This window comes from Plectropomus leopardus, chromosome 16 (genome assembly GCF_026936395.1).
Source record: "Plectropomus leopardus strain MGB_pleo_1.0 chromosome 16, ASM2693639v1, whole genome shotgun sequence".
In the NCBI taxonomy this organism is placed as follows: Eukaryota; Metazoa; Chordata; class Actinopteri; order Perciformes; family Serranidae; genus Plectropomus; species Plectropomus leopardus.
Genome location: NC_142191.1, coordinates 28,109,388 through 28,123,042, shown reverse-complemented (window position 1 = coordinate 28,123,042; position 13,655 = coordinate 28,109,388). Strand labels below are relative to the sequence as shown.

General features: G+C 42.8%; 1 protein-coding gene across 4 annotated transcripts in view; it reads left to right on the top strand.

Moving 5' to 3' along the window:
- Positions 1 to 13,655, top strand: part of tab2 (TGF-beta activated kinase 1 (MAP3K7) binding protein 2) — a 54,567-nt gene that overhangs the window by 37,250 nt on the left and 3,662 nt on the right. Inside the window, exons 2-7 of one of the 4 annotated variants that reach the window (XM_042503193.2) lie at positions 655 to 842; positions 2,075 to 3,767; positions 8,008 to 8,168; positions 10,249 to 10,342; positions 11,894 to 11,989; positions 12,860 to 12,940. In XM_042503193.2, the coding sequence (XP_042359127.1) occupies positions 741 to 842; positions 2,075 to 3,767; positions 8,008 to 8,168; positions 10,249 to 10,342; positions 11,894 to 11,989; positions 12,860 to 12,940 (2,227 nt within the window). In that variant the 5' untranslated portion in view covers positions 655 to 740. Of the gene's footprint in view, positions 1 to 651; positions 843 to 2,074; positions 3,768 to 8,007; positions 8,169 to 10,248; positions 10,343 to 11,893; positions 11,990 to 12,859; positions 12,941 to 13,655 lie in introns of all 4 variants that reach the window. The other 3 variants (XM_042503192.2, XM_042503195.2, XM_042503194.2) reach the window with 3 other exon arrangements.

The window sequence follows — 13,655 nt, the reverse complement described above, 5'->3', positions numbered from 1 at the left end:
TATGGTATTAATAAATATGAATTCCCCTCAGACTTATGCATCAGACAGACAGTTTATAGCCCTGCAGCTCTGTCTTTCGGCTGCACCGTCAGAAATAACGCAGTGATTCTCTGGAATCAACTGTTCTGCAGAGCTGCATTACGCTGGAGCTTAACAGATCTTTATGTGGCGAATTTTTTCTCCAAACCAGACTACTGTTGGCCCCCCTCATCTCCTTAATAAGTGAATGTTGATGTTAAGATCAGTTGGAAAAGGTGGTTTTCTCAGTCGTCAGTCAGAGGTGGTTTCCTCCTCCTGCTACTCTTTTATTAAGGAGCTCAGTGTGGAGGAGGGCTCCTGAAATGAATGCCATCTATTCTCGTTGAGGATCTGTGAAGTTTTGTTTTGCAAGCTGCCAGGCATAATGAAATCGACAACCTCAAATGTCTGATGGATGTCTCGCAGAGTGGGTTCGCAGTTGACCACATTGGCTCCTTCCCCGCTACTTGGGCATGCTTCCTTTTTCATTGAGTGTTAACAAAACACAGACGTCTCCAGCTCATATCACTATTCTGAGTATGGACCAGAGAAAGGCTGGATTTTGTGTTGTCATATGGAGAGAACTTTTTCATCTGACGTTTCCTTTTTTTTCTTTTTTCTCTTTGACCTCAGAAGATGTTCAAGATGAGGGCGGTTTGCTGCCACGACTGACGCCCCAGTGCGCTGAACAGAACAAGCAGTCCTGACCTGGCAACATACGAATGGCCCAGGGAAGCCACCAGATTGACATTCAGGTTTTGCATGACCTGCGCCAGAAGTTCCCTGAAGTCCCAGAGGGTGTTGTCTCCCGGTGTGTTCTGCAGGTGAGCAAGCTCAAACGCCTGATTTCTGCAAAATAAAGCCTGACTGATAAAGCTTTTTGCATAAAGAATCAGACCTAGCACATATGACTAATAACAAGCAGCAAGTGTTTAAAAGCCTTTACATAAATAATAGCTTATTTTTCTAATGTAAAATTTCCTGCTTTGTACTTATCTAGGTCACAGTTCATAAAATATCCACATTAACAACTTCTTTAAAAGGGGTCTGTTAAATGTTATGTGTTTCTGTTGAAAAATAAAGAATAATCATGGCAGATATATTGTCATCAGATTTCTTAGTTGTTAAATATGGACAGCGGTATCAGCCTGACCTCTACTGAAAAGCATCATTTTTTTAACAGAGCAATAAATGAGTCCAAAAGTATTACTACCTGAAAGAAATTATTACACAGACTGACAATAGATAAACAACCATGAGAGCGAAGTGCCTAGAAAGATCCGAGGGAAAATGGTAAATTAGAGGAAACTCGACATCTGTGAAGAAGTGGTTTATTTTATGTCAGCCTGTTTTATTTCACTGTCTGTACCTCCGTGTCTGTCTTTCTGGCTAGAACAACAAATATTGCAGGCCATAAATTTAGCTGGTATATATTGTGTTAACTAAACCTTAATTAAAGTAATTCATTCATTGTCCGTTTTTCCTTGTAAGGGTCCGCAGGTGGGGCTGGAGCCTATCCCAGCTGTCATTGGGCGGGAGGCAGGGTACACCTTGGACAGGTCGCCCGACTATCGCAGGGCCGACACATACAGACAGACAACCATACACACTCTCATTCGCACCTACGGGCACTTAAATCACCAATTAACCTGTCCTGCATGTCTCTGGATTGCTAGATTAGATTACTGCTAGATTGGAATTTGGTCTGCATTTGAATGAATGAGAGAGCGAGGGCTGGCTCTCTCTTGATCCGCTGTACTCTGTGTGTCTGTGATTGCAGGCATGTGAAAATGCAGAAGTACACTCTGTAGTTTGAGCAACAGCCTCAGGGCTGGGAAAATGTAAGCTGAGAGATGAGCAGGAATATCTAGGTGCTGGTTATGCACGGAAGTTTACCACAGTTCATTTACACGTACTACCCACATTGTTACGCAAACATGTTGAATTCGGTAAAATATTTCGGTGTGATGGTATGGTATGTTCAAAACAGGTGTGAGTGTTGTCGTTCTCATATGAAACAGTGACATTAAGTCCAATTCTTCTCTCTTTATTTCAGAACAACAACAATTTAGACGCCTGCTGTGAATACTTGTCCCAGGTCAGTCCGGGCTACTTGTACAGCGAAGAAGGAAACCTCAGCTTCTCCGACGACCCCAGCTTCATCAGGCTTCGTAATCACATGACCCAGCTGAACCTGGGCCTGCAGTCTCAGAATGTGCACGCGGCCCCGGTTCGGGACGGCCTGAGAATGAACGGCAGCCGGACTCTGGCCCACAGCCTGAGCGACGGGCCCCTCCCGACAGGCCAGGCCCCCAACAGTGACTTCTTTCAGCAGGAGCCCCAGTCAGCCCCCGTGCAGGTGCCCTCCAGCATCAATGTGTTTGGTGTGATGGAGCCGTCACGCAAACCGCAGCCTCCACAGCACCTCGGACTCTACCCTCTGGGTGTCAAAGGAACGACGATGGGCGTCCAGCAGACGCCGCGCTTCAATCCCATCACCGTGACGCTGGCCCCCAATATCCAGACGGGCCGCAACACCCCCACCTCTTTGCACATACACGGCGGCCCTCAGTCGGGGCTCAGCAGTCCACAGGGTAACTCTATCTACATCCGGCCCTACGTCAGCCAGACCGGTACGACCCGGCAGAACCAGCAGCAGGGAGGCAGGGCCCAGTACAGCCCCACGTCCCAGCCCCAGCAGCAGATCTATCAGATCTCACACCCCTCCCTGTCCAGCTCCTGGTCCGGCCCTCAGCACGCCTCCTCCTCACATACCTCACAGCACCAGACCCAGGGCCACCAGACCTCTCACGTCTACATGCCAATCAGCTCCCCCACAAACCCCCAGGCGCCCTCCATCCTCCCCACTGGAAGCCAGGCCTCTTCCTCTGGTGTCTCCTCCTGCTCTTCTTCCTCCTCCTCCTCCTCTGTCATGCCCACCTCCCTGTCTGCCATCAGCCAGTACAACATCCAGAACATCTCCACCGGCCCGCGCAAGAATCAGATAGAGATCAAACTTGAATCTCCTCAGAGGAGCAACTCCACAACCACGACCGCCGTGCTGCGGACGAGCAGCGGGCCCCGCTCCTCCTCCACCTCCTCCTCCTGCCCTTCCTCTTCCTCCTCTTCAACCGGGGTGGCTACTGTCCCCACCACCCCTCTCTCCATCGGAGGCCCAGGTCTGAGCCGCAGCCAGCCCACTGTTTACATCTCCGCCAGCCCGCCTACTGCTGCTACCACTCCCTCTGACGAGGCCGCCGTGGCCTCAGCCGGCTCCCGCTCCCAACCCAAGTTTTACATTTCTGCCAACGCCTCCAGCGACGATAGTGGGGGTCGGAACCCTCCCACAGTCTACATCTCAGCCAACCCTCCCTTGCAGGGTCCGTCGGGGGCCAGGAACATGGGGGGCCAAGTGAGCATGGGCCCCGCCTACATCCACCACCATCCACCTAAGTCCCGTGCCTCTTTAGGAGGGGGAGGCACAGCTTCTTCCCCACGTGTGGTGGTGACTCAGCCCAACACCAAATACACTTTTAAAATCACAGTGTCCCCCAATAAGCCCCCAGCTGTGTCCCCGGGAGTCGTGTCCCCGACTTTTGAGCCCAACAACCTCCTCAGCCTACCCTCAGACCACCACTTTGTGGAGCCAGACCCCCTGCATCTCTCAGACCCGCTGTCGCCTCACAGGGAGAGGCCGAGTGAGCCTCGCAGACTCAGCATGGGCTCTGATGATGCAGCGTACACACAAGGTGAGCAACGCTGAGTGTCTTCACTTTGATCATAACCCTGGTCTCTCTGCCCTCATAGAAATAAATGCAAAGGAAGTTTATTCATATAGAGCATTTTATACAGAGGGGCAGCTCAAGGTGCTTTATATAATGAATTTTTGTAAGTCTGACAAGTATGAGCAGGGGTGGGTGCATCGAATCAACTTGTTCCATGTGCGATGTATAAAATGACAATAGCATGAGCATCGAGTATAAATTGTCACATCATCTTTGTAACTGGCTTCGGCAGTTTTGTTCTGTCCCTCTCTCCTATGGTTCTTACTAACATGATCCGTCACACACACTCCTAAGCCCATCCTTACTATTCACTCATGAACGATAGTGTGTGAGCAGGCGAGTAGTGTGTGAATAAATCATCACTTTTAGCAGCGCTGCGTTAACAGTCTAAATTACTGAGTTCAACTGTAGTGTGAAAAGACGAGGCGTGTGTTTTTGTATCTTCAGGGCTCCAGACTAACTATTTAGTCTCATTTTGCAACCATAAAAACACCATGAGGCTTGTTAAACATTTGTAATATATGAAGTGGAGAGCTGCTAGTTTGATTCCAGCTCTCAGGGAATAAATCCTCATGTTTAACAGTGCCGTGGTAGCAGTTTAATTTTCTGCTAACAGCTAACTATTGACTGGAAGCTTTAACTTCACAACAAAAACATTAAAACTTCTGGCCTGAGACAAGCAGAGGGCTTCAAAATAAAAGCACCAGTGGTCAAGATGTATATTGTGTATTGCGATAAAGCTTAAAATTATAGCAATATTATTTTTGAGTCATCTTGCGCAGCCCTTGGTAGGAGAAACAAAAGTGCGATGAATTTCTTTGTAGATAAAGAAATTTAAAAAGACGCAAGTGGATAAAAACAAACATAAAAATAAAACGTAATAAAATTAAAATATATTACAATTATGAGGGTAAAAGTAAACAAAAAGGCAAAATAGGAAGACTTAACATAAATGAAAACATCTAGAAAATTTGAAGTATTCACAAGTCAGTGTCAGTCAGTACATATGTAAAAGGTACATATGTGTACCTTTTATTCAGAGTTCATTTCCTCTCTGGATTTTTTTTTTTTTTTTTAACGATACTTGACTTTATAGCCAGCATTGCAAAGGTGCCAGTTTCCTAGAGCTATTTTCACAGCACAGAAGTTTGCAGATACAAACTACAGATAATGAGTTCACGCCCACAGCTCGGACCAAACAGGCAGAAAAATGTCCAGAAATGGTTCACACCTTCATTGAGTAGGCCTCTGATGTCTCCGTTTGCTCTGTTGATTGGTTGTTTAGCAAATGTCAAGTGGCTCTAGAGAGCGCAGAGATGAGGCAAAAAGAGCCATTTCAGACCCATTTTAACTGAGTGAAGGTTTTTTTTTTTTTTTTTTTTGCTACCAGCAGTGGGTCTAAATGCTTTTTCCATTGCTTCCTGCCAAGAAAGTCATTTTACTATAAAGTATACTGTGTGATTTTAAAAGTCTCTTTCCATAACATTGTCCGTAATGTATTTCTTGAGCCAAACTGTGTATACTTGCCGCCACTAATGTTCAGTGAGTGCAGAAACACCGTTTAGCGTGTCCCTCTCTATGAGGCAGATAAAAGCAAAGGTGACTCGCTCAGTGAGGGCTGGTGTGATGACGGCAGTGTGAGTCGTCCTCACTAAATGCTGCGTTTGCTCTGACGACCCCTGAGACTGGTGGATTCTGTAGTGTGAGTCAAACGTGTCAGAGCACACTGCTGTTTCCTTTTTTGGGCTTTTGACTGTATTACGTGTGAGTCACCGGCTGTGGCTCCTGCACTGCGGTGACTACCACCAAGAGGGGCTTCACAGCGGGCATGCTGCCTCTACTGTTGACCCTCATCAGCCCATTTCCTTCTACTTGATCTGTTTTGGTTTGGAAAAACACCAAGACTGTACCTGATAAAGACACACCTGTCACCACATAGCTGTTAACAAAACAGTAATGTGTTAACCATCACCAGACGCCATTCACACCAGATCTGTAGCTGTTGCTGTTTGGCAGTAGACTAACATTATTGTTATTACATAATTTCGTTGAAGACATGGTTCTGGTTGACAAGCGACAGCCTGTTTCAAATGAGACAAATAAAACCTGGTGAAGTGAGGCATTAACCATTTTTTTGTAGCGCGTATGTATGTTATTTTTATTTTTATGCGTTTGTTCTTGAGGGTATAGTGGACTGATTACCTCACACAGCCAAATAGTATCTTGTGAGCTTGTTTAAAGGATGAGATTTAAGGCGCACGCTAACCACAAAATGTTATTTGTATATCAGTTACTCAGCCTGTGTTACGTGCATTAATGAAGAACATGTTTTTCTCACATGCCTCCATGGTGAATGAAAATACCAAAAAAAAGGAGAGAATTCTTGATGAATTGAAGTAAATGAGGGCCACATTTGACAAAACATACGTTTACAAACAATCACACAACTCATACAGTATAATCCAAGTCTCATTTATGCAGTCGTATGCTCAGTACTTCTCAAACACATGCATGTTTTTAAAAACCTTACTATTTTAAGCTGAACTCTTCAAAGCCAGACTCCACTAACAAGAACAGTTTTACATGGCTGAGCACGGAGCTGCTGGTCTACCACTGCATCGATACCTTAGTTTGTTTTTGTTATTATGTGGCTTTGGTGAATCCAAACTAACCCTTTCAAACATCAAACACACTGATCGACACAGCGGTAGACCAGCAGCTCCCGTCTATAAAGAGGTAAAATTACTGTTTTTGTCAGTGGAGTCTGGCGTTCAGTTTTAAATATAGATGTTTAAGAAAAAGTGCATGTGTTTGGGAAGAACTGAGCATAATACTGGATTACTGACACTTGTACACTTGAAGTTGTGTTTGTAAAATGACATTAAAATATTGTTTTGATGTTGTTGGAGGGTGAAACATCCCTTTCAGAACAAAAATGATACAATTTGAATATATAAATCTCAAAAAACAATAATTAAATTAGGTGTTATGGATATAAAATGTAGTGTTTTTCTGTAACTGCAGGACCTATTTGTCAGCTTAAATTTGCAGAGCAGACCTGAGCAGAAAAAGGCGTGTTGGGCTTTTACATTTATACCATACAGTGTATACTCTCTCACACTCTATTAGTCACATTAACCCTTTAACAGCTGTTTTTTTTGCATGGTTGACATTTTTTGCAATCAAAAAACTTTTTAAAAACTAGGCAAAACCCAATTTCATTTCATACAAATGTTTTCATACAATTCATTTTAGTATTTTGAATATACTGTAATTGTATTCAGTTTTTTAAAATATTAAATTGACTTTTCTTCTGAAATTACATCTATTTTTTTTTTTGTTTTTTTAAAAATTTATTTATTATCATAATTTTTTGTATTGTACACAGTTACTTTTATTTTCAGATTTCTGTTATGTTAAATTGACTTCTGCACTTTTTACAGTGCAGTATACTGGGTAATGTTTTTTTAATGCATTTTTTAGGAAATATATTCTATAGTTGAGTATAATGTATATTTTTTGCAAGGGCATTTCTTAGTGTGGCTGTAAAAGGGTTAAGCAAGCTGGCAGCACTTTGGCTTTAAGACACTGTGACGGGAGAACGTGTGTATGATCACCATCTTCCCATAAGTGGTGAAGTGTCTTGAAGTGTTTGTGTGCTGCAGCAGAGAGAGAGAAAGAGAGTTGTTTATCACTGAGTGTCTGTGCAGGAGGTGTTACAACCTGCCAACAGATGCAGGAACTATATTGAATTATGGGAAACACGCTGTAGAGACTTGAGCGGGACATGTGCACGGTTAAGGTGCTGTATTAAACAGCAGAATTTGCCTGCAGCATTCTGCTAACCGGGATAGGTCTGATCTCTCGCTGTAACCACAATAGGTGATGAAACGCAGCTCGATAGAAAGCCAAAGGAATCTGATGTAGTTCCCCCGTCTCTCCTTACATAAAGTAGTTTTTATGCTAAATACTGGTTTGACAGCTGATAGTGTGGTGGATCTGAAAATCTGATTGTTGACAGCAGTTTTCTACCTTGTGTTGATCTTTTTAGTCACAGGGAGCTTCTCAGTATTATATTCTTTGAATTTCTTTCCCTCTCTTGATTTCGTATCATGCTAAATGATGTGCATATTTTTCAGTTTGCTTGTGGATAGTAACACACAGGAGACAGTGGATAACAGTACTTTGTGTGTGTGTTTTCCAGCATTGTTGGTCCATCAGAAGGCCCGCATGGAGAGGCTGTGGCACGAGCTGGAGCAGAAGAAGAAGAAGCTAGAGAAGCTAAAAGAGGAGGTCAACGAGATGGAGAACGACCTGACAAGGAGACGGCTGGAGAGATCCAACTCGGCCTCTCAAATTCCTTCTGTAAGCTCAATTCAGTGACTTTAAAGGGGACAAATTCTGCTTCTTTTCAGGTTCACATGTTTATTTTGGGTTTCTACTAGAACATGTTTACTTGCTTTAATGTAAAAAAAAAAGCCTACTTTAGTTTCCTCATACTGTCTGTGCTGGCATACCTGTACTCACCCTTCGTTTGAAACTCTCAGTTTAAGTGTCTGTCCATTTAAGAGCCCTCCCGAAAAAGGCCAGTCTGCTCTTAACTTTTGAGATTCAGAAGTTTTTAGATATTCTGAATCTCAGCGTCTCTGCACTGTTGTTGCAACTGCGGGCAAGACTATAACGACATATAGCTGCACTTTCTACCATGAAAAATCACCAATTAAAGCTACAATACAACCGGACATGTTCCGGCAGGAATCCGATGTGAAATCGGGTCAGTTACATATAGCAATGCGGGCTGCTTGCTGTAGCGTCCCTGGAGCAAATGACCATATAAAGAAATCCATCAGGACCGGACGTCATCTTGTCTCAAAAATATAAAAACATTGGAAGCAGAGTACTTGGAATGATCTGAAACCTCAGGTTTTTGTTTTTACACGCTTTTATCTTTAATATTTGAAACTTAGGCCATGGTTAACCCTTTGAACCCTGAGCACATTGATTTGATTTCTTTTGAAACAACGAGGAAAAAGGCAACAAGCAACTCGGTGGGAAACGCTGCAAAAAAACAAAAAAAAACTGCACAAAATTAAAATAATTAGAAAATTTTAAAAGCCTAGAGAAAAAATTCCTAGGGAACTATATTGAAAGGTATTATAATTTTTTATTAAAGATTATTTTTTAGAGAATTATTGTAACTTTTAAGAAGTTATTTCAGGTCATTCCATCGTTTCTTTTTTTTTTCTCTTTATTTTTTCTCTGCAAAATTTCAGGTAATTTTCTTGTACATTTTGCTAATTTCCTGCTGTTTTCTGGGTCATCTCCTGTTCAGTTTTTGAAAGAAGACCAATTTGCTAGATGCAAACGATTAATTTGAACATCCAACATTGCAACATTATATATGTATATGAAAGAAAACACAGAAAGGGATAAAAGGTATAAAACATTGTATGACTCTAAAAAAATAATATAATAAATACATAAATGTGTCCACTGTGAACTTTTGGATAATTTTCTGCTTAAATTTGACAATGACAATTCAGAGAGACAGGAAATGTGAGGAGGGGTATGAGGGTTTGTATTAATACATGCTGTCCAATATGAATCTTACAAACTGATATTTATTGTTGAGAACAGTAATCATCAGCTTTCGTTAACGGCAGCCAGAATCTGGGACGTTTGAAAGGGAAAATATTAAAGAGCTCTAACCAACGTCTTCCATCAGCAGATAATCAATTTAAAAAAACAAGTTCCATATGATTTTACCAGCAGTCTCCAGAGATGTTCTTCATAAGTGCAAACAAATGTTTTACTGGTTATTACTGACAGATAAAAAGCTGAACAGACAAAAACAAAATGATCTGGGTCACATTGCCGTTCTTGGTTCCTGCCGATGCTCCTACACCCTGAAACTATGCTGATTGCAGGGTCTGTTTATGATTTGGCTGATACAGTTCCATATTTTCAGACTGACAGAGCGCACAGATTCACTTCACTGTTCATCCTGGAGCTGTGCAGCTAAAGCAGCGATGGTGAGAGTTCAAAAGAAAACACAGCGAACGTGTCCATTATATTTATCTTCCGCACAGCTTCGTGTTTATGTTAGATTTGCGGCGGTGGGTTTGTTGAAACCTCTCGGGTTCAGACGAAGTGCCGCTCTGAGTTCTTGTTGAGTCAGCTGTTTTCGTCTGCTGCTCCAGTTTGAGTGAGCGGACGGGGAAAGCGGCTGGGGAAGGTTAATTGGCCGGTGTTGCTGAGCTCAGTAGCTCCTTGGTTCAGTGTTGTTTACTGAGGCGAGCCAGTTCTGGAGAGTGGAGCAGCTCTCCTCCTGACACGGTCACAGATCTGCTCGGCTGACTTAAAAGCAGGATGTCCTAGAGCTGCTTGCGTGTGTGATGGCTAACCAGCTGATCCCTTCCTGTCTCTCTCTCTCTTTTTTTTTTAGATTGAGGAAATGAAGCAGTTGCGATGCAAAAACAGGTTACTGCAGATCGACATTGACTGCCTCACCAAAGAAATTGATCTCCTTCAAACAAGAGGTATGATTCAGTGCTTCTCTCTCTCTCTTTTCAGCATCTGAGTGTCTCAAACAGACATTCAGCACATGTACATGTCTGCCTGGTGTAACAATAATAAAGTTAACAGTAAGTCATTGAGGCAGGGAGGTCAGATTTGATCCAGGCTTTGCAGCTGCTCCACATCCTCTCTGCACACGCATTCAAGGTGCTGCCATTGTGCTGTTAACTACCAGTTCTTCCTGAATTGCATCCTGTTGCTGGTTGGTAACAAGGGATTTATTGGCCCCCTGGCAGCAATCCACTGCTGACAGAAACTGAGCCGCCGACCAGCCGCTCCACACAGGTGAAGCAAGGTTCACATATGAATAAGAGCGCATGTTACTAAAGCCATAGACCTGGTGCTACCTGGGATATAATGTCAGACATATGACCAGCTAAGATGTGGTGTCACAGTGTTATTTGACATGGCTCAAGAGGCCACAGCTCTATAATTACTATATTTAATAAAGGTATCAGCCTTTATCTAATACGAGTAAGGGATGCACGATATTGGATTTTTTGCCGACATCCAATATGCTGATACATAACAAGTCATTTGGCCGTTAACCAATACCGATATCAGTGGAAAACTTCTGGTTTTTATTGAAAAACGCATAAATATATAAATGAATGGCTTTCTTTTTTTTCTTGGCAACTAACCATGGCATAAGCAAGAAGAATGGCCTCATGGTCATTCATTAATACCTGGTAACGGGCACCTTGTTGGTCGTCCTCCCCTCTCCCACAGTCTATTCAAAACATGATTGAACCTTTCTGAACACGGTCGCTGCTGACATGCGTTTGCATCACTGTGATGCTTGTAATGTATCTATTGATGGTTTTGTGTAAAGTTGTAAATGTGCTTCCTCCAGGCTTCATAGAAACAAAATGTATTTCCACTCGTTATGCCTCCGTGCCATCAATATCCTCGGCAGGAGGCATTATGTTTTCAGGTTGGCCAGCAGTCCCATTCTCCTGAACGGGATATCTCAAGAACGCCTTCAGGGGATTCTTTCAGTTCTGGCACAAACGTCCACTTGGACTCAAGGATAAAGTGGACTAATTTTAATGGCCATATGTCAAAGGTCAAGGTCACCTGACCTTGCATCTGTCTTATTCTTGTGAATGCGATATCTCAGGAACACCGTGAGGGAATTTTATCTGCAAATTTGGCCCAAACATCCACTTTGAGACAAGGATGAACTGATTATGAGTTAGTGGTCAGAGGTCGCTGTGACCTCGTTTGTTTCATTCTCACGAACACGGCGTTTCAAGAACACCTCAAATTTGTGACATCAGTCTACTTGGACTCATGAATGAAATGTTTAGAAATTGGTGGTCAAAGGTCACAGGCCACCTTGAAACTGCTGATTGTATAGATCTTCTGTGCTGCCGGGGGGGAAGACGAGTGTGAAGCATCCTTTTCTCTTTTTTTCTTTTAACAGACATGGATGTTAACTGTAAGTGAAACTTGACTGGTTTGTGGAAGCTTACAACGGCAAAGTGGTAATTGTAGTTTCCCTTTGTTTACAGGACCACACTTTAATCCAAGTGCAATCCATAATTTTTATGACAACATTGGATTCCTCGGTCCCGTCCCACCCAAACCCAAAGGTACTTTATCTATTGGTAAGTTTAGAAAAGATTGCATGGTCACATATCTGAACAGTTTTCATTCCAAAGGACACATTTACTACATTAGTATTGCCCCCCTTTATGACCCTGTGTGTAGATATTATGAATTTCTTCCATTTATTTCCTTATGTTTTAAGATCAAGTCAGGGATATGTCTGTAATATCCACTTTTCATTCATTTATTGCATGTTGCAGCTTTTCAGACTGTACTTGCTGACTCAAATGACTGTATCAACGGTGTTGCGTGTTTACAACTTGTGTTTACTAAAACACACTGTAACAGATCATATATGTAAAAACACTCGTATAGCCCCTAAAACACCTCAAAGATTAATGGTTCTAACTTCACTGTTCATTCATGATTTGTTAGGGGTTACACCAATATGGGTCGGTGAAGGCCAACACCAAAAATCTTTAATTATGCCATTAACAGTGTTTTATGATGATTTGAGAGTTAACTGAGTCAATAAAGCTTTCCAGTGAACTGTGAATGATTCAAGCTCACAGCTGTGAGATACACACACACACACGCACGCACGCACGCACGCACGCACGCATGCACGCACGCACGCACACACACACACGCACACACCTCTGAATGCATCACTGCAAACTGAGGGATACATTTACAAATAATAATACTAATAAATGGCATTGATCACGTTTTCCTCATTTAGATGGAGTCAGTCAACCCAAGATATTGGTTTAACCCTTTCTCTAACTGACTGATTTCTTCATGTCTGCACTTTTCTTCTTTCACTCCTACCTGCTCCTCAATCCTTTATCATCCATCCATCCGCCTGTATCCATCCATCCATCCATCCCTCCCTTGCTCTCTGCTGGGCTCCATCACTCCTGGGCCAGACAGGAGAGGGTGTAGATATAATGTGACCTCTGAGCTCATGATGGAGCCCACCTCTGGTCCCTCCCCTCCTCTCCCACTTGGTTGGTATCTCTGCTCCTCCCTTCTTCTTTCATTCTTCCTCCTTTTGTCATCATTCATGTATGAAGCTTCTTTAGCCTTCTCGATTTCAAGATTTGAAATTCAAACCCCCTCTTTACGTAATGTAGCAGGTCTTTTAAATATTTTTAAGGGACAGTTCTTCTCAAACGCAAAATACGTATTTTGCCTCTTACCTGTAGTGCTGTTAAACAGTTGTGATTGTTTTTGTGTGAGTTGCCGAGTGTTGGAGATATCAGCCGCCTTCTCTCCAACATAATGGATCCACATGGCACTCGGCTTGTGGTGCTCAGAGCGCCAAAAGAAAAACATTTAAAAAACTCAACAGCAATGCGTCTTTCCAGAAATCATGACCCGGTTACTCGAGATAACCCACAGATCTTGTTGTAAACAGTCTCACTGAGGAACTGTTTTCCTCCTACCAAACCACACTGGCCAACCTAATCACTGCACAGATGGAGGCATGCATCGACTCATTAATGTTAGTGATGTCCCACTCTGCTGAGCTGTGACATCGGCCCACAGAAGGGAGTGATGCTCACTTCCTTCTGTGGGGCGATAGACTTGGTAGTTCTAGGTTGGTAAAAAAACGCAAAAATAAATCAAATGAGTGACAAACACAGCAGGGACAATGCTTTAATACAAATTTTCAAAGGTTTAAATACTTGTGCAACTGAACACAGCACAAGAAAATTGTTT